This window comes from Dromiciops gliroides, chromosome 5 (assembly GCF_019393635.1).
Source record: "Dromiciops gliroides isolate mDroGli1 chromosome 5, mDroGli1.pri, whole genome shotgun sequence".
In the NCBI taxonomy this organism is placed as follows: Eukaryota; Metazoa; Chordata; class Mammalia; order Microbiotheria; family Microbiotheriidae; genus Dromiciops; species Dromiciops gliroides.
Genome location: NC_057865.1, coordinates 80,030,377 through 80,051,857, shown reverse-complemented (window position 1 = coordinate 80,051,857; position 21,481 = coordinate 80,030,377). Strand labels below are relative to the sequence as shown.

The 21,481-nt window shown below is 40.9% G+C and overlaps 1 protein-coding gene across 1 annotated transcript in view; it reads right to left on the bottom strand.

Moving 5' to 3' along the window:
* Positions 1-5,146: 5,146 nt before the first annotated feature.
* ADARB2 (adenosine deaminase RNA specific B2 (inactive)) overlaps positions 5,147-21,481 on the bottom strand; it is a 682,058-nt gene continuing 665,723 nt past the window's right edge. The window contains 2 exon segments of the mRNA XM_043968556.1: positions 5,147-5,672; positions 8,166-8,344. Coding sequence (XP_043824491.1) covers positions 5,496-5,672; positions 8,166-8,344 — 356 coding nt within the window. The 3' untranslated portion in view covers positions 5,147-5,495.

Below are 21,481 nucleotides of genomic sequence, written 5' to 3'. Positions count from 1 at the left end.
TAGAATCCTTGATTCCTGACATATCCCATTCCATAAACCTTTCATGAGATGCTATTAGCTAAATTGGCAAGGGTGACATGTGAATAGTTAGAAATTTTGTGGACAGAATCTACTGAGAAATGTGAATGAATACTTTTTCAAGTATGGGTACTTTCTATAGATGATAGGTCATGGTATCATAGACATAGGGATGTAAGGGACCTTGGAAGTGACCTAGTCCAACTTCGCCATTTTGTGGGTGAGGAAACAGAAAGTCTTAAAGATGAGCTGATTTGCCCCAAATCAAACAGCTAGTCAGTGTTAGGGCTGGGATTTAACCTTGGGGCCTCTTATCTGGCCACCATTCCCTCAGAATTAGAGGAATCTTGGTGAATCCTGAAGCAACAGAGCTCAGACTTCAGGAACCGTTAGAACTCGGCTAAGATGAAGAAGGCCCAGCAATCCAGGAAAGAACAATTTTACTTGGGGTTTTTATTCACTTAACAGAAACATTCACTTATCAGGTATCACTGAAGTGCAATTTACAGAACTTAGCGGCAAATTCAAATGTGTAAATTCAGATTTCTTTGTGGTTTTGTTGTTGTTGTTGTTGTTGTTTTTACAAATATTACAAATGTACACCCATTGGTACAGTATTGCCATCCAGTCATGCTTGTATGTACATACCTTCATTTAAGAGTTACTATTGGGTAAGGTCCTTTTGCTTCAGAGAATGTTGAATGTTTACAGTTAACTGCTGGGGTGTGGTTTCCTGGGTTGGGAGGGGGTGGAGCGCTGCTTATTCTAAGGAACATTAGAGACCTAGTGCCTATGTGAGATGAGGTGAGGGAATTGGGATTTTGATCAAGTCTTTTTATTAACCAAAGGATCGTTTGGTACTCCACACTTTAAAATAAGGAGATGCCGTAAGATGTTATATTTGATACCAAGTCTTGTGCCTGCAGTCTGTTTCCTTGCAAAGGTCCCATTGCAAACTAGAGTCTTCCAATTAGTCAGAACCCAGCTTTTCAGGCTGGCTAGGCACACAGGACCAGGGGCAGAATTCTCTTTAGCCCTGAATGAATAAACACTTGTGGGTGCACTTGGCGTTAGGAGGGCTGTTAGGGGTTATAGGGGAAAAAAGAAGAGTTCATGAATGGGGTGAAAGAAAGGAGAATAAAGAAATGGAAGAGCACATTGATATGGTGCCTTACAGTTTAAATTATCCTGTTTGATCCTCACAACAACCCTGTGAGGTAGGTAGTATACACTTTTATCGTCCTGTTTTACAGATGAGTAAACTAAGCATTGGAAAGGTTCAGGTCACACATCTAGTAAATTAGGAGAGCTGGGACTAAAAATTGTCTTCGGACTCCAGATCCATCATTCTTTCCAATAAGTTGTGTCATGGACCAAAAGGATAAAGGGAGGAAAAGAGAGGATACAATTGGCAGCAGTAGTAGAAAACTAACAATTTTCCAGATGCCTCTCTCTCTCTCTCTCTCTCTGCTCCTAATGTAGTTTTTCATATAGAATGTCATGCTCCTGTCTTAGGGATTCCCTGAAGAAGCATATTGACCAATGGATTATCCTGAGCAGTAAGCTGGGATGCAGACATTGGATCCTGCTGGAGAAACATGGTAGAGAACTTGCCAAAGGTGCATAAAATGAACCCAAAGGAGACAGTCACAGCAATTGGATGGCTTCCCCCACCCCTGCAAAAGTCAGTTTCCTATCTCCTCAATAGTTTTGGTTACAAAATATTATTTTTGTATTTTGGGCAATTCAGACAGGATGTGTCATTGGCAAGATTTCTTCAAGGGGAATCTCTATTAGCCTAAATTAAAAACATCTAAATTCCTTATTACAATAAAATTCAAACAACTTTAAATTTTTTTAGAAAACAAATACTATAGACACACCTTGAAATTTGTAATCTAAAAATAGGAGCTCATCAAAATACTGTAACTATTCTATTCTGGGCATCAGTATACTATGTCTTTACTCCATATGGCTCTCCAGACATGGTAAATGCTATATATATTTTTAAAAAGCATTTAACTTTATTAATGAGAACATTTCCTCATAAAAAGCAAATTATATGGAAAAAACCATGAGCTATGTGTTTGAAAAGTAACTCAGTTTGACATTTTGGAGGAACAACAAGACACTCATCACAAATCGGTAGCAGCATCACATATATATGTATATATACAGAGAAGCACTACAATCAAAAGGAGACAAAAGTTTGAGATCTCAATCCTTTCTAAAGGGAAAAAGGAAAAACTGAAACCAAAAGACTTGATAATATACATTGGCCATGAAGAATGGTTGGGAGGAAGCAGGGAGGGGAAGCAAACAAAGCCAAGGGGGGGGGGATGTCATTTTGTCATTTGTGCTCAGCTACAGTGAAATGGTTTCCAAGTGATCCCTCTGGCTTTGTGAGTTCCGGACCTGGCAAGGAACAGCATGTGAAGGATGTTTTTCTTGGTGACAAGAAAGCAGTGCATGTTATGGAGTGGAAAATGTCAATATACTATGGAGACTTCAGCAACAGGTCACATAGATCTGAGGAGGAATGCGTCTGCCCTAGAAACCAAGACCTTTATTTTCCACGTTCCCCCGAAACGTGTAACTTGGAGTCATTTGTCATTGACAGGGCATGCTTAGCACAAAGAGATATGTAATTAGGTGGTGAATTCAGGTGGTGCAGAAAGGCAGTCTGGGTAATACAGATCCTCTGGCTTTATTGCCCCACTCCCAACCTGTCTGTTTTGTTTCCTTTTCCATTATGTGGAGATTGGTTATTCAGAATAATTTTGCTTTCTCATTCTTAGAGCTACCAGCTCTGTTCGTTCTTTCTTTTGTTCTTTCTTTCTCTCTCTCTTTCTTTCCTTTCTTCCTTTCTTTTCCTTCCTTCCTTCCTTCCTTTTCTTTCCTTCCTTCCTTCCTTTCTTTTTTGCAGGGCAATTGGGGTTAAGTGACTTGTGAAGGGTCACACAGCTAGTAAGTGTTAAGTGTATGAGGCCAGATTTGAACTCGGGTCCTCCTGAATCCAGGGCCAGTGCTCTATCCACTGTGCCACCTAGCTGCCCCAGTTCTGTTCTTTAAAGCTGCAAATTTGGGGATCTGGGAGAAGGGCCAGAAGGAATGGAGTTATCCATGGTGGCTATCTAAGCTACCTGTATTCACCACCTAATTATCAACCCTTCATAGCCTTTTGTGCCGTGTAGACTTTGTCTTAATGTACTGGGTTGAAGTCTTTGAGTCTCTAAGCTACTTAGAATCATGGACTATTAGACCTGCAAGGAACCTCAGAGATCATCTAGCCCAACTTCCTCATTTTGCATATGAGAAAATTGAGGCCCAGGGAGATGAAGTCACTTCTTCAAGGTCACATAGTGAGTTAATGGTACATATAGGACTTTGGAGACATAGAGAGCCATAGGCATTGGCAATGTAGGCAATTACCTATGACCCTGGGATACAATGATCTAACCCTGTGACCCTGAGTCTATGGGACATTAGTGCCTTTGGACACAACTCAAATCCAAACTTCTCTATGAAACTTTCCCTGATCCTTCCATCCAGAAGGGACCCATTCTCTCACCCAAAATTCTGCTTGCATGCTACACCTCTCTTATTGCATTGCTAAATCTTATCACGTATTATAGTTATTTGCATACACATTTTCTCACTCTTCCTAGACTATAAGCTCCCTGAGGGCAGAGACCATATCTTACTAATCTTTATAGCCCCTCAATGCCTAGTGCCTGGCAAAGACTAGGTGCTTAGTAAATATTTATTAAGTGAATGGATATAGCTGGATTTCTAGCCTTTCAGGAAAACATTGGGATGAGGGATATGGTGATTTCTTGTTGGGTTTGGACCAGTTCTGTATGATGAGGCAATTGTTGTAGTATGTAGCTCCCGTTTTTGGTTACTCTTCCCATTCCTTATTTCCCCTTTTCTTGAGGCTTCCCTCATCTCCCAGTAACTATTCCCCATCCCCATTACTTTGTTTTTAATTGTGCATATATTTTATGTTCACTTCTCCGTTAGACATACTTTCTCTCAGGAAATGTATCTTGAAGTTAGAGACCACTTTGCTTTTGTTTTTGCATCAACAGACCCATCATTGGACTTGGTATATAGGACATACTTAGTATAAATGATGGTTGATTGAATGAACTGGGGTCCAGGGTCAACCCAGCAGAAAATTGTGAAATGGCAATTTCTCAGGAAACTGCTATCTTGGGAATTCCCCTCTCTCTCCTTTCAGTGTTCATCCTTTCTTGAAGTGTTTGCTGCCCTTGTGCAGCTCCTCAGACTGAAAGAATCTCAGGGATCATCTAGATTCTCATTTTATACATTCCAGGCAATTGAGGCCCAGAGAAGGGAAATGACTTTCTTAAGGTCACATAGTCGAATTAATAGCAGAGCTGAAACAGTTAACTATAGAGCAAACCTTAGGTGTCAGTAACTTAAGCAGCAGCCCAAGATCCTATGATCTGGGCCCCTGCCAGGCACTGAGCCTCCCTACCAAATTGCTCCATCTTGAAATGCCTTAAGGAATCATGCTCCAAAAGACAACATCCCAGGCTCTCAGTCTTTTCTGAACCCTTCTTCAAGACTGAAAACTTGCCCATCTTTTCTCTAGTTTTCTCCGATCCCAGTTCTGCCTTTTATAAGGTGACTGCTAGTTTTCTGATAGACTAACCACAGCAAGTGTGTTCAATTAATATGTTGCTCCTTTAAGGAGAATTTCTATTTTAGTGCAAACCTTATGATGATGCCTCCATCTAATGAAGTGACTCTCTGAAGGTGGAATTTCAGGCATTTCACAGGCCAGAGAGAGAACTTAGATGCTAGATTTACCTTTACAAGTCATTCAGAATAGTCTCATGAAAGAGGATCCGTGGAGGGCTTGTGCACTGTAGTAGGGAAATTTGCTTTGGGTCTTGTGTATTTCCACCCTTATAGAGGTGGCACTAGCTGGAAAGGGGATTTATTCTTCACTTTTGGCTTATTTGAAAAGTTGGGGGAAGGTTGGGGATGTTGGTGGTACCTGAGTTCATTTTAAGCTGGGGTTAGTTTGGTACCTTTTTTCTTTTCTTTTCTTTTCTTTTCTTTTCTTTTCTTTTCTTTTCTTTTCTTTTCTTTTCTTTTTTTTAAACTATGACTATTACCCCAGAATCCTAGGTAGGAATTACACCCGGCATCATATCCTGGGGAAGAAATGGAAGAAGCATGGCATCACTCAGTGGCACTGTTACATATGCCAGACAGGAGTCTTGGCATTCACAACCATGGTAGGGTGTTGGCAATGAGAAGTGATGGTTTCCAAAGCCATTTTTTTGTGCCTCATTCAAATACAGTACGCTTTGCTTATATGTCTTTCTGGGACCTAAAAGGGAAAAACTGATCAGCACAATCCCTTTGTTTTAGCTCACTTGTCCTGCCCTGGCCTTCTCCACTTGTTTCAATCTGGTTGAGTAGCAAAGGAGTCTAATGATTTATACAGTTAGTAGAAATTGGTCTTGCTCTGGGGGTTTCCTCACCCAGGTGCCCAGACCTGCTTTCTGAAACGCTTTAAACAGCTGCTGTTTAACAGACTGGTAAGTCTGGGCCACCAGCTTGGCCTCGCAGTACACTGATGGCGCATCTCCATGGCTTGGGATCCGTGTGCTCAGCTGTGAAACAGAAATCAGAGAAAACAAACAAATAAGCCAACAGAATGAGGCTGGGGCTGGTTGGAGGTGGGGGGGGGCTCTTAACAGCTGAGTAATCTTTCCTATGAATTTCATAAACAACAAACTAACAGGGATCTCTGGGTGTTTGCCCTTAAAAAAAAACATTGTAAAATATTAAAGAGATAACTGTACAAGAGAACTCTGCCTGGCAGGCACCTTTTTGGCAAGCCCCGTTGTTCAAGGAGCCTTTGTGCAGGAAGACGTTAGTGTGATGAAAGGCTAAAACAAATGGCTTTCCTGTGAGGGTGGTAGGTTTTTGATGATAGGAATGAGGTAGGGATGGATTGGAAAAAAAGAAAAGATGGGAAGGAATTTTTTTTAAAGCAGAGCCTTAAAAGTGAAATAAGAGCTTCCTATTAATCAAGTGACATATGGAACTGAGACAATTTGGAACAGGACTTTTCCTTCTTTGAGTTTCAAGGTATATTGGCCAGCGCTGTGAAATCAGCATAGGACACAGATTCAAACAGCAGGGCTTCGTGCCAGCATTCAGTGCTGAGAGGTTGGAGGGATGGAGGGGGAGGAAAAGTAAGGATTGGGGAGGGCCTTGGGCTAGTTCTGGGCAAATGCTCATTAGAAAGTCAAACCAAAGTGTCCGCCAGAAACAATCTTTGGAGACAAAGACACGTGTTTGCAGTCCAATATCACCCCAAGCATGTGCAGGAGAAGAAAGCATCTTTTGTTTTGTAGGAGGACAAAATCAATGACTCCCTCTGACCTACCAAAGTTTTAACTTAGCCAATCCAACAGTACATCTTTGACACTATAGGAAAGGAAAAAACCCAACCCAACCCCCAAATACACTCAAAACAGGTATATGTTAATGGTTGCAAACAACCTAAATCTCGTAACTTACAGGAAAACCTGCCAATAGATAAACCCAATACAGACCCAAAGGCCTTGATTTTAGAGCCCCAAAAGGAACATAAAGATGCTGTAGACCTTTGAAATCAAATCTAGGTCGCATACTGATTTTGAAGTTTGTAGTACTCTTCTCTGTGCTCTGTTTCTATATAAATCTACAAGCAATCCTATCATGGATTCCTGGGTTTGAGGTCTCTCATTCAGTCCCATCCCCTTATTCTAAAGATAAGGTAACGAAGACCCAGAGAATTCAAGTGACTACATTAGAGGCAGAGCTGGGAGTAGGATTCAGGCTTGCAGACTAAAATTCCAAAGCTCTGTCCCTTATTATTGTTATTGTTATTTTAGACTATTGGCCCTTAGAAGTCAGAGGTAATATTATTTTGTAAGGGACCAAAAGAATATCCATTTAATAGCTTACTTTTTGCCCCTATTTTTTAAAAATCAAAATGCTTATGAATATATGGTTCAGATACTGCTTCAAAAATAATCTCTATATAATTAATCCTAATAGTGATAACTGACCAAGGAAAAGGCCATTGAAAAAATCTGTTATAAAAATGGTTGATATGAAAAGGAGACTGATTTTTAAGGGTACTACTTGATGGATTCTGGGTCTAATGAACTGGATTTTCCTCTGAGCTTGAAGTATTTCTTTCTTTCTCTTTTTCTTATTTTAGGTGCCAAGTAGTAGGTCAGAAGGTGGGGGGGGGAAGTCCTTGACATCTCTCTTATCAGATATCTAAGCTACTTTTACAGCCTGTGGTCCAGAACACTCCTGAGTGCAGCCCAAACCACATTCCAATATAGTTCCTACCTGGTTTTAATGTGCTTATGTATTAACTAAAATTATGTAAACATGTGGTTTTCGGATCAGCATGTGGCCCACAGGGATCCTCATGGATGGTTGAACGTCCCCCATTTCTATGTGAGTTCAAGACTAGGGGACTTGTCCATCAGCACATATTCTCCACCCCCCCCCCAACGCACTGATTTAAGGGCTTTGGAAAGAGAAAAAGGAGTGAGCTATTATCCTTTACTATGCTCTCTGGGAGATGAGGAAGAGACAAAAGTTCTTCTGCCTCCATCATTCAAGTTCGGTGCTTGGGTGAATGCAACTTTCATGAGCTAATTCCCAGGTCTCTCCCATCCAGACTTCTGAACACAAGAGGGCTAGAGCTGTTGCTTTATTTTCTCCTGCTCTGATCTGTGGGGAGCAAATATGGCAGACAGTTAAGCCTGGCTGTTGGAGGAAACACAAAAGTTCAATTTGAGGGTTTCTCAGGAAAAGTGATGGTGGTTTGTATGCTTGGAACCTCCTGGTTGTAGGGTGTAAAGGCTCTAGAATGGGGAGTTCCCTTCCTGAGGCATAACACATTGTTATGAAGCAGGGAGAGCATGGGGAATTTATAGTGGTGTAGGACCTTGGGGAGAAAGGAAATGAGCAGTCACTCTCCTGGTCACCCAAACAGGAGTACTTGGCCACGCATGTAGTAAGTAGCACATGGAGTATGACCCTGGGACTAAGGGCACTGCATCTGCCTACAAAAAGGCAAATGCATGACCTACCTTTCCATAAAGTTTTGCCCATCGGGCAGAGAGCACGTGTTTGCAGAGCCTGGATGAGCTTCCACAGTTTCTCTTCCCCGTGGTGGCATTGATAACCTCTAAGTCTGCATTACCCATAATCCAATTCACACTGAATTGGGGAGATTTTCCTGGTTGGCGAAACTCAGCATTACTCACTCCTGTCAAAAGAGAATAAGGTGTCAAAGCACATCCCTGGCCCCCCAAAAAGGGCTCCTAAGAGCATAATAAACCAGAAATAATAAATTGCAGTGGTATGTTATGTTGGGGGTGGTATGGTGCAGGGCAGCTAGGTGGCTCAGATGGGCTGGGCCTAGCATTGGAAGAGCTGAGTTCAAATTTGGCCTCAGACACTAGCTGTGTGACACTGGGTAAGACACTCTCAGTTTGCCTTAATCCACTGAAGAAGGAAATGGCAAACCACAAAAACCCCATGGACAGTATAAGGTAAGGAAGAGTTGGATTGATGACAGCCAATCTGGTGATGAGTTTCTTTCTTTCGTGTTCGTTTTCTCTCTCTCTCTCTCTCTCTCTCTCTCTCTCTCTCTCTCTCTCTCTCATTAATATTTATTTATTTATTTTTGGTGATGAGTTTCTAAACTCAGCTAGTCCAATCCTTAGGGAAATGAACATAGACTCTGCCAACAGGCCTTTAAGCTTTTCCAGGTCTTGAATTCCAGTGGCCAGACCTTCTAGCATACAAGGGTGACAAAGATGAACCATCATAGTAGAGACATTATTTTTAAAAAGATTGATTCTTGTTATGGTTGATAATGTAAGGATAGTCTCATGCTAAATAAACTTGAAAACAACTTTGGGAACCTTTGTACAGAAATGTGAACAAAAACTATGTCCATCAACCTCTAGCTGAGGGATTGAAAACAGGAGGGGGCTTCCAGAGTGGTCTAGTCCAACCCTCTCATTTTACACATGAGGAAACTAAGCCTTTGGTAGGTTAATTGGATTGCCCAAGGGCACAAGGTAGTAAAGAGGAGAGCTAGGGCTTGAACTCCAGATGGGACTGTTGTTTCCATCACACCACAATGACTTTCCTCAAATGTTTCTTGAGTACCTCCTTAGATCTTATTATTTATTGTATGAAGCACTCTGAGGAGAGGCGGCTGGGAAGGGCATCTAAAATAATAGAAGATGTTGTTCTTACACTCAAGAATCACAGTTTACCTGTAGTGACAAGGCAAACACACATGCAATTAGTCAATGATTTAAAGTGATAAATAATCATGAAGAATGCTCGATGGAAGTCCTGCCAGCATTGGGAAGACAAGTCCAGTAAGTGTAGGTCCTGGTGCACTGACCTAAAAGTATAGGAGGTGAACCAGGTTTTAGACCACTGACATCTGCTTCTGATATGTCCAGATATCACCCATCAGGTGATTTTACGTGTCCTACTAAGTGTTAGGGGCTTCAGAAGCAGCATGGGATCCTGGTTGGACTCTTTTAGTCATAATTCTTATGTCTATCCCACACGATGCTTGCATTGGGCCCACCTCAGGCTGGGGTGGCAGCTGTCTTCCTTGCTACCAGCCTTTGCATCTTCGAGAGGGAAGGGTTTTGGTGGGAGGAGAAGCAGGGGAGAAGAATATTGGCAGCATTTAAGAAGTAAGGAGTGGTTTCCCAGATGACCAGTCACCTGATGATTCTGGCTTGCCATCTTCCTTCACATTGGGTGATGTCCGATTTCTTCTGTCCTTTGCTCGAAGCCTCTCATTTTTAGGGGGTTATAGTAGATGGCAATTAGCTTCAGAAAGGGGGGGGAGAGGGCATTTGCAATGTCACATAGAATATTCTGGAACTTTGGGGACCTTATAGGGACCTTAAAGATGATATAGTCTATCTTCCCTCCCAAATTTGTTTTTGATGAGTGAGAAAAGTGACTTCCACTGAAGGGATTTGCTCAAAGTTTCACAGCTAGTTGGTGACAAAGCCAGGATTTGAATCCAGGTCTTTTGATTCCAAACAAATGCATTGCTCTTTCCATTCAGCCAAGTCCCTTGTCCAGTCACATCTCATCCATCAAAGTGCTACTTTTCAAACCCAGGTCTCCTGACTTCATTTGCTCTTTCTGCTATATCACATTGCCATCACAGGGACATCTTGGGAAGTATTTGTGCCTATCCTCATCTTCCTAGGCACTGTATCATGCTGCTTGCCCTAGTACTAAGTCCCTAATTTCTGAGTCTCAGCCTGACACCTGAGCTGAAAAATGCAGGATGCCCTTCCATGGGTCACTGTTCTGAGAAAACAGACTTAGGCTGCTATTATTGCTGTGGACTACTTTTCTTCTTCTTGAACTGATTTACTGTGGCAGCTACTGAGCCCTCAGAGCTGAGGAAGGGAAGCCGATCTGCCACTTTGGCAGCTGCTGACTGTTCTACTGGGCAAGAGCTGCTTTGTCAAGAGGAGCCAATCCCCGAGGTCAAGGATGACTAGGTATACTGAGAAGTAACTCTGGACTGCGGCCAGGAGAGAGGCAGGGGCCAAGAGAAACAGCCAGAGTCCTCCCCCCTCCCCCACTCTGCTTACCCCTGTAGGGGTCAGGCCAGAGCAATGGTTCACAGAGCCTGGCAGTGCCATCTGGGTCCCTTAATTGGGTTGCTCATTCTGGACTGAAAAAAAAAAAAAGAAAAGCTTGGATTCTCCAGGGTCAAATGCAGCCTTTCTCAGTGTTCTTGCAGACTATCCTTTTGTCCCTCCCATCTTCCCTTCCTCCTTCTCCCCTCCTTTTTTGTTGCTGGGTCACTGAATGAAACCACTGTGGCTCTGGATCATGCTTCTCTCTGTACTACTGGGAAGGGGTCCAGCTGCTCCTTTGATGGAGAATTCCTTTCCAAAAACCAGCCACCACTCTTCTTAGAACTGTCAGGTCCTCTACACCATGTGCTGCAGAATAATGGAAGGGGATGTAGGGAGGTGAAAGGCAGGCTACTGAAAGTATAGTGAGGAGGACAATGAAAGAAATGCAGGTCAGTAGGAGAGTCGTGGCAAGTCCGTGGGGGCATGGAAAGCATTCTTTTGTTACTGTGCCAAGGCTTCTTCCCTCTCTTGAAGGATTCTTTAGGCTGCTCTAACAGAGCACTGGGATGGGTATTAGGAGTCTCAGCACTTACTATCTGTGTGACCTTGGGCAAACTACCCACTCTCTCAAAAACTGGTTCCTTGTTAAATTGAATCAGAATAATACTTGGATTCCCTACCTCATAAACTTGTTTGGAGGAAAATGCTTTGCAAATTTGAAGGCGGTAAGATTTGCAAGTTATTATTGTCCAGGGATCCCAGGAACTAAAGGCTGTACTCACATCTTGTGAATGACTTATGCGAATCAAATATATTATGACATTTTGTCTGGTCACACATATGGCTCCATAACATCTGTTACTGGGTACCCTCCTTGCATTTCTTCCCCTCCCCCAGCCCCCATTTTGTGGCAAAACTCTACCCAAGGATGACCCCCCCCTCCCCCATAGACAAAAACCTGCCTAAACTCACTCTTCAGTGTGGAGCAGACTTCCACCCCATCCCAGAGATTCTAAACATTCAGTTGCCATTGTTAAACCCTGTTCACCTTCCATTAACCACTCCCCAAACTACTCCACCACCACCAACCTTCCACTATAAAATGGCCTAACCCTTCCACTATGCTCTCTTGATTTCATCTTAAAACTTCTCATTCCATCAATCTTTGTGCACTCACTGAGACCCTGCTCCCTCCTTAAGACATCACTTCCCTGGCTGCCCTTTCCTGGTTATACTTTCAGTCATACTCTGGACTCGACACAATAACATTCCTCCATCACCATGGCCACTTCTCCCTCACCATCACTCAGTAACCTCTTCTCTTTTGAGGCTCATAGAATAAATATGTGTTACCCAATCAAGATTCATGTGGCTATTATCTACTAGCCTTCAGAGTTCTCTCCTTCCTTCCATAATGAGCTCAGTGCCTCCCTCACAGTTGTTTTCTCCTCTACAACTCCATCTTTCATACTAGGGAACATCAACATATACATTGATATTCCCTCATATAATACCCTAACCTCCCAGTTCCTCAGCTTACTCATTTCCCATCACCTAGTTCTCCACCCCATCACAATTGCACACAGAGGTGGTCATACTCTTGATTTTGCCATCACCCTCAACTGTTTCATATCCATGTTCAGGAACTCTACAATTCCCTTGTTTGATCACAATCTGGTGTCATTCCACCTCTCCCTTTGTCCTTATTGAGACCTACAATCTCTTGCCCCTTAGTTTTTTCATCAGGTGATCACCCTGTTCACTGGCTAAATCTCTTCCCTTTCCCATCTTGATCTCCTAGTGAAGCATTGCTCTTTTACACTGTCATCCCCAACCCCTTATTTATCTATTCCATCAAATATCTTGCTTTTCCAAACTTCTATCTTCTGCTGCTTCTGTTCCTATTCATGTGCTTCTGAGCAAAGTTGAAGGACATTATGAAATCTTAGCAGTGAGGTAGAATAGTGGCTAAAGTATTGGACGTGAGTTCAAATCCAGCGTTAGACACTTACTGGCTGTGTGACCCTGTGCAAATCACTTAACCTCAGTTTCCTGCATTGTAAAATGGGAATAATGGTAGTAATTCTCCAGGGTTGTTCTGAGGATCAAATGTAATAATATTCATAAAGTGCTTAGCATAGTACCTAGCTCATAGTAGGCACTTAATAAATGGTTTTTCATTCATTCATAGGGAAACACACCTACATATTTATTTTAATATCCTTTTAAGTTTGCTGTGTCAACAAACACATAAAGTTTTTATTAAAAAATTGAAATTTATGTTCATTTCTAAGCAGTGTTCTACGAGTAATTTTTAGAATATATGAAATAGAGTGACAAAGTACTTAATTAGGACCTCAGTATGGTAGAGTTTCTCTATACTCTTCAGCTACTTAATCAGGCACTTAAGTAATACCTGAAGTCTTGACCTAGTTCTTCCTCAGACTTGAAGTTGTTCTGTGATCTTGGCCATGTCACTAACATCATTGCTCTTTCTACTTCACTGGATGTTGTGAGGATTAAGTGAGATACCTGAATAGATGTGTGAGCTACTGTTGTGCACACCTCCCAAGGGGCAAGGGGATGACCCTGATCTTTCTAGGCCACATGGTTCTGAACCCTTTTTCACCATAGCCCAGAACCAGGAAAATGATTCCAAATGGATAAAATTCAAAGAAGTCAATCTGCCTTGTCATGCTCAGGAGGCCAAACAACCAATGAGATGGAGAGTGGGATTATGGATCCTTCTCTTAAGATTCTATGATTTCACAAAGTGAGACGTTAAAGTTTGGATATGGATCTCACAGACCACACATGAATATCACACTCATCATTGGATAGTTATACATTGTAACACTAGCTGATGGGTATAGATAAATAGAGAAGGGGGTACCCTCCTTTAAAGTAACTCTATCCCCCATAAAGAGAATGCATAATAAATGGCCATTGTATTGTATTGTATTTAGGAAAAACCTGTCTAGAAAAATACAATTACATAAAAGAAATAAATCACTTGGCAATGATCATTTCTGTTGCTAAGTGGTTTATTGTAAAAGATTCACCATAAGTTTCCTTCCACTTATGAGCTTTCCTCATGTATTTAAAATGCAATTTAGGCCAAAATTGAATTTACATGACACATCTCATCCTGAGTGAGCATAGTATAGAAGACAGTGAGCTGGTCTTAAAGTTAGAAAGACATGGGTTCAAATCCTCCTGATATCTACCATACATGTGACTTCAGGAAAAAAACAAACAAAAAACCCTCCCAGAGCCCTAGACAGCATTCTGACACTTTAAGTTGCTGAGAAGTTACCAACTTGCATTGCTGGAGGGAGTTTCTATATACCAATGAAATCATTAGTTGAGTCACCACCCTCGTCCTTATTTCAGGAATATGCATATTACATACATTAAAGCAACCTGCATCATGGTCTGCCAATGGATAAGCGAGTATGTTTCCAGCCATGAAAACTATTTTGGTAGGTATCTTAGTCAAGAAACCACCCCTCTTGGAGATGGTGAATATAATGGTATGGATGGATTTGTCCATGTAGGTATATTATTTATAAGGCTGTTATCACAGTCTCTTCAGTTGTTATCATTGTCATCAAAATGATGAGTTAATAATATGACAATTTAAAAAATGATCACCCAAACATTAGAGCTGACTTCTATCTGCTTATGTAGCTGTTGCTAATATATTTATGTAGAGCTTTCTTCACAACAACCCTGTGAGGAAGTTAACACATGTTCTTACCACTTCTCAGCTGGATTGTTGTAATAGCCTGCTGGCAGGTCTGTCTGCCTCAGGTCTCTCCAGACTCTAATCTATCCTTCATTCAGCCACTAAAGTGATTTTTCCTAAAGCTCAGGTCTGACCATGTCTTCCCCCTTACTCTTTAAATTCCAGTGGCTCCCTATTGCCTGTAGATAAAATATAAAATCCTCTGTCATTCAAAACCACTTTATAACCTAGCCCCTCCTACCTTTCTTGTACCTTACTTCTGACAGCTATTCTTTGATCTAGCAATACTGGCCTTCCAGTGGTCCCACAAAGACAACACTCCAGCTCAGCTCTGTGTATTGTCTCTGGCTGTTCCCTGTGCCTGGAATGCTCCCCTTGCTCTCCCTCCACTACCGATCTCTCTGGCTTCCACTAAGTCCCTTCTACAATTTCCTTCTACAGGAAGCATTCCCGAACCCTTCTTAAGTGCAGTGCTTTCCCTCTGATAATTATGCCATATTTATCCTGTTTCCAGCTTGCTTGCTTGGTACATATTTGCATGTTGTCTCCCCCATTACATTGGGAGCTCCTTGGGGGTAGGGACAGTCTTTTAAGCCTCTTTTTAAAATATATATTCACAACATAGTCCCTGGCACATAATAGGTCCTTAATAATTGTTAATTGATTGATGACCTCATTATCTCTCACCTAGACTATGGCCTTTTCCTCTATTTACCTGATTCAATCTCTCCCTGCTTCAATCCATCCTCCATGCAATTGTCAAAGTGATTTTCCTTATTTGTAGATCTGACCATGTAAATTCTGCTTTTCAGTGAACTCCAGTGATTTCCTTTTGCCTCTAGAATTTTTGTTGTTCAGTCATTTTTCTGTCATGTCTGACTCTTTGTGACCCCATTTGGAGTTTTCTTGACAAAGGATACTGTAGTGGTTTGTCATTTCCTTCTCCAGCTCATTTTACAGATAAGGAAACTGAGGCAAACCAGTAATTGACTTGCCCTAGGTCAAGTGCCCACATAAGTGTCTGAGCCTAGATTTCAACATAAGATGTCTTCCTGACTCCAAGTCCTGTACTCTATCTACTGAGTCACCTAGCTGCCCTTCCTCTAGAATTCTAGACCCAATTTATGTGTTGAGCCACATTATACATTGGTCTCCTGCCTACACTCCATGGTTTAGTCAAACTGGACTATTCTGTCCAAACATGGCAGTTCAATTCTTGTTTCCATACCCTTCTTATGGTCATTCTCACATGCCTAAAATGCAATCTCTTCTCATTGCCACCTCATGGAGGTCCCAGGAATTCTTTTTAGATCTCTTTTAGGGCCGATGTCTTCCCTCCCTAACTCCCCCTTCTTCCTTACTTCCTTTTTCTTCCTTCCTCCCTCCCTTCCTCCCTCTCTCCCTTCCTAACTCCCCCCTTCCTTCCTTCCTTTTTTCTTTCTTCCTCCCTTCCTTCCTCCTTTCCTTCCTTTCTCCCCTCCCTCCTTCCTTCCTTCCTTGTGCCCACTATAGTGTCTAACATATAGTAGGAACTGAATAAATGCTTGTTGATTGATAATCAGTATTCCCTTCTAGTAAATGCCTCATACAATATTTGAGTCCAGGATTCTTTACCCTATAGCCAGTACTCAGAGTAGGAACATATTATTATTGTTATTGCTATTATTATTATTGCCTTTCCTTGTATCCCATGTAATTAACATCATGTTTGGCACATAGTAGGCACTTAATACATAGTAGTGGACTGAATCAGTGTCTTCTGATCTAATTACAGAGGAGTTGTAGCATTTGTGAGGAAAGAAACATGAATACCACTGGGATGAGTGTGCCTTTATTAGGCCTGCTATCAACACTGAGCTGTAAGTATCTACAAGACTCACATCAAAGCGATATTACTGATGCTAGGTGTGTGGGCATCTATTAAGAGTTCAGTCCTTCACTGATGTGTTGGGATTCTCTTAGTTCCAGGAAGGGGATCTCATACAAAATGATAAATGACTCTGTCTCTTTCCCCTCCACATCCCAACAATACATAAGCTTGCAGGGCTGTTTCTTAAGTAGTAGCAGGAGAGAAATGCATTTTTCATTTTCCAGCCTGTTAGTAACGTGATTCTCTGCTCCCATGTGGCTCATCATAATTTCAAAAGATATGGAGCAGAAGGGTTTTGGCAGGAGAGGATTGTTTTTAAAAGTTGGTGGAAATTAGCTGTTTCTCATTATGCTAGAGTTCAAAATGTAAGATGTGTAAAAGTATGGACAATTTAAGTGACATTTGAAAAAGCTTAGAGTGGGTCATGGAAGGAATGAGCCTGTGATCTCTGGCAGCTTTTTCAACTCCTTGGCTCTGTGATTCTATAGTGTGAGAAAAAAAAGTGTTTTAACATGAGCTTAAGCAAAAGACCTTATTTTGGAATAGGGTTTGGGATTCTTTGGCTTAGAAAAGAGAAGGCAATAAGGGATTTAGGGTTAGAGTCTGTTAGTACACTAAAGGCATTATTGCATATGGCTTATTTCCCCAGAAGACAGAACTAGGCATGAATTATAGAATTCACCAACAATTTATTCAATGCCTAACTATTTGTTGGGCACTGTGCTTTCTTTCTGCCTGGGGATCCTAGGACAAAAACAAAACACTTTCTCTTAAGGAACTTAAAGTTTGTCAGGGTCACAACAGGGATGAAGTAAATAAATCATTATATATGTTATATATAAGGTGATTAGAAAGCATTTTGAGGGGAGATACTAATGTTAGGGAAATAAAGAAAGGACTTGTGTAGGAGGTAGTGATTCGAGTCTTGGAGGGAATTAGGGATTCTTGAACTGAATCCTGAAGAATTGGTGGTAAGGAGGGCAGGTGTCCCCGTTATAGGGGAACAACGTAGGCAAAGCCAAAGCAGTAGGAAAGGGAACATCCACAGAATCATGGAATTTTAGAGTTGGAAGGGACATCAGTAGTAATCTGGTCCAACCCATAGCTGTTGGAATCTCTCCTCAGCTTTTGACTGGAGGCCTCCAAGGAACGGTATCTGCCACTTCCAGAGGCTAACCAGTTTACTTTTTGTCATTCAGTCGTTTTCAGTCCCATCTGACTCTGTGTGACCCTATTGGGGTTTTCTTGGCAGAGATACTGGAGTGGTTTGCCATTTCCTCCTCCAAGTCTACTTTTAGACAGCTCGAAATGTCAGCAAATTTTTCCTTATATCAAATCTAAATCAGCCTTGTTGCCATTCCCACTTGGTGCTCCTGGTTCTATCCCATGAAGCCAAGTAGAACAAATTTAATTCCTCTCCACATGAGAGCCCTTTAAATAGTTGAGCACATCTATCATGTGCTCTCCTCTTTACCTGCAGCCTTCTCTTCTCTAAAATAAACCAAAACTCTTATGTCATGAACTCAGAATTAAACATGATAGTCCAGGTGAGGTCTGACAAGGGCAGAGTACAGTGGGATCATCCCTTCCATGTTTCTGGAAGCTATTCCTAATTCAGCCCCAAATTCCAATAACCTTTTGGCTACTGCATCACACTGCTAACACTGGTCGAGTATGTAGTCCACTAAGACCCCCAGATCCTCTTCAGAACAACTGCTATCTATTCATGCCATCCTCATCTTATATTTGTAGCGTTGGATTTTTTGAACCTAAGGGCAAGACTTTGCAGTTATGTTTATCAAATTTCATTTTATTAGATTTAGCCCAGTGCTTTAGCCTGTCCCAAGCTGTTTGGACCCATACTCTAGTGTCATCCAGTGTGTTAGCTATCCCTCTCAGCTTTGTGGTATCTGCAAATTTGATGAGCATACAATTTATGCCTTTAAGACATTGATTAAAAAAATTGTTCATTTGCACAGGGTCAAATATGGGTCCCTGGAATGTATGTACTCCCATACTCCACTAGAAACCACTTGTCATGTTGACACTGAACTATTAACAATGACTCTTTTCCATATAGGAAACAACAGGTAGATAATAAGTTTGGCTGGAATGTAGAATGCCTGCGGGAAAGCATGGGAATTGAGTCTAGAAAGATTAGTTGATTGCTGATGGTTTGAATTCAAGTGGAGATGATGACCTGAGTGGAGATGGTATGATGTGGAAATGGCCAGGAGGTATGGTGAAGTCCTGGATTTGGGCAAGAGCATTGCCAAAGCTGGCCCATCAGAGCCCACCATGATTCCAGGAGTGAGTTCAAAGTATCATTGGGGGAGGAGGTGGAGTTGATGACACCTCCCCACTTTCACCTATCCTTTATATGTTGTCTTCTCTCATTAGAATGTAAGCTCTCTTAGGGCAAGGAATGGCTTGCATGCCTGTATTTGGATTTCCAGTGCTTAGCACAGTGCTTGGCACATAGTGCTTAATACATTTTCTTTTGGTCTATGACTGACTGTCTCTTTATCTTCTGCCTCTGTCCCTCTTTCTTTTTCCTCTCTTTGTCACTATCTCTTTTGCTCTTCTCTCCTTTTGGCCTTTTTTTCACCTCCTGAACTTTTTCCCCCTGTTCCATGTAATTAGCAATTAGTGATGAGTTTTAATTGGCCTCTAGCTAATTTTTGAATATAATTCTAAAAGCCAGTTTGACTATTCCTGTCTTTACTTATGCACCTAGAGGTCTACCTCACTCCAGACTCTTCTGGGGACATTTTAGATTGCACAGTTACCTATAGCTTGACAGAAGTAGTTTCACAACCAGGTATGTTTCTGTCAATACTACAGAACTTTTGCAAAAAAAGAAAAAGAAGACTTGGCTGAAGTTCACGGGGAGTTGGTTCAGTGTGTGCAATAGATAAAACTCCAGACTTTTGAGTCAGGAAGACCTGAATTCAAATCCCCTCTCAGTGGTTTCCTAAGCTGAGTGACCCTGTAGGTAAACCACTTAACCTTTCTTAGCCTTGTTTTGTCATCTGTAAAATGGGATAATAAAGCCCTTAAATCACCAGGTTGTTTTGGAGATCAAATTAGATATTATAGTAAAAGTGCTAAGAGAATGAGCTAAGAGAGGGACTCTACTTGGAAGTCTGGTATCAACTTAATCATTAAGAGAAAATCAAGAACTCTCCATTACCTGCAAATACCTAAAAACAAGCTCTTCCTAGAGTCTTATCCAGTCAGAGAGTCTGTTAACCACCTGAAATGATGGCTTCAAAATTTTGATAGCTTAAACATTTCAGTTCCATAGAGTCAAAGAGAATTACAATGGAAATGAAAAATTAACTTGGTATTGTTTATTAACTTCTTTAAATGGATGTGTAAGATCATAGAAAGGGGCCAAAATCTTTAGTCAGAGTACTTGGGTTTAAATCCGAAATGGCTGTGACCTTGGACAAGTCCCTGAGTGGGACTCTATTTTCTCACAGGACCACATTTTTTCTAAAGTCCCTTCTAATGGTAATCCTGTAATCCTCTGTGAGATGGGTATCCATTTGGTCAGCCTCTTGCAGGTTTTTTTTTTTTTTTTAGAAAAATGAATGAATTTCCCCCCTTATTGACAAAAGCAGAATTCTCTTTCAGGTAATTTCTTAGGGTTCTTTTGTGTCATTTTTTGGGGTTATATTTGAGAACTAACTTTTTCTTTGAATAAATATATCCCTAAAATTAAAATGGCAGTTATTGGGAAAATGATTCAATATGACAAATACTCATTTTAATACAACTTTTCAAGAAAGACCAATCTGTAGTTAATTCTCTTAAACTCATTTAAAACGTAACCTGTTTAGAGAGACTTCAATTATTATGGCTCCCAAATGAGAATAGGCAAATTAATGGAGTGTTGGCGCCTATTTTAATTAGTGGTAAACTCTTGTTTTGTCTATAGTTTCAAAATGGCTCCCCTTTGATACCAGAGAGAAGCAAATAACACCTCTTGCATGCTGAATGGGACCTCCCCCGCCCCACCAAGTACTAAGGCCATGGACAACTTGGAAGAAGACAAGAGAACATATGTTACACATGATCACCAGGCATGGATTGCATTGTAGGGAATGCACATATAGGTGAGATTACAGGTCTGTTTGAGAATGTTTGAGTATAGTGAGTCAAAGAATGGTGTTCTTCACAAATACATATGTTAACTTGTAATTTTGGGGGAAATTCCCCACCCCTGGCCATTGGACTTATAGCAGAAGGCACTGCTTTTGTCCTTGGCACAAGGCATCATAATGATAATAGTTCATATAGTACCTGAAGGCTTGAAAAGTACTATACATATATACATAAAAATAGTAATATATTTATTTCTATACTATAATTTCTATATTTATTTCATTTATGTTTGTCTATATTTTATTCATATTTATATTTTATTCACATAATCATATTATATACTGTATAAATTATATAGACAATATAAATTCTATGGGTATATCTGTATGTGTATACATACCCACATACACTCATATGTTCATACACATATATGTATATACATACATGTATATAGACAGTGTACCCATGGGTTATATAGGCACATACACATACATAAATAAATGCATGCACACACATGCACAAATATACACAGGCACACATGAAGACATGTACATGCACACATGGGGTAGACATATACACACATCTGATCCTTACAATGACTCTGTGAGGTAGATGCCATTATTATCCTCTCTTTACAGTGGAAGAAGCTGAGGTAGAAAGATCTTAAGTCACTTACCTAGAGTCACATAGGTCTTCCTGACTTCAAGTGCAGTACTGTCTCAACTATGGCATACTATCTTTCCTGGAATCATTGTGATTCTTGGATGTTGTTTAATTTTAGTATTGATAATGACTTTATAGGTTCAAGTAGTGTGATAGGATGAGGACTGGAGTAGGAGTCAGATACTAGTATCTAGGTTCTAGTCCTAACAGCCATTTACTACTCGTGTAAGTCAGAGCCAATCATATACCCTATCTGAACTTCTTTATAAAATAGGTTATAATACGCTGTGACTACTTTGGAGGGCTATCTATCATAAGACTAAAATAAAGTTACATATTTGAAAGTGATTCATAAGTGTAAAGCAACAATAT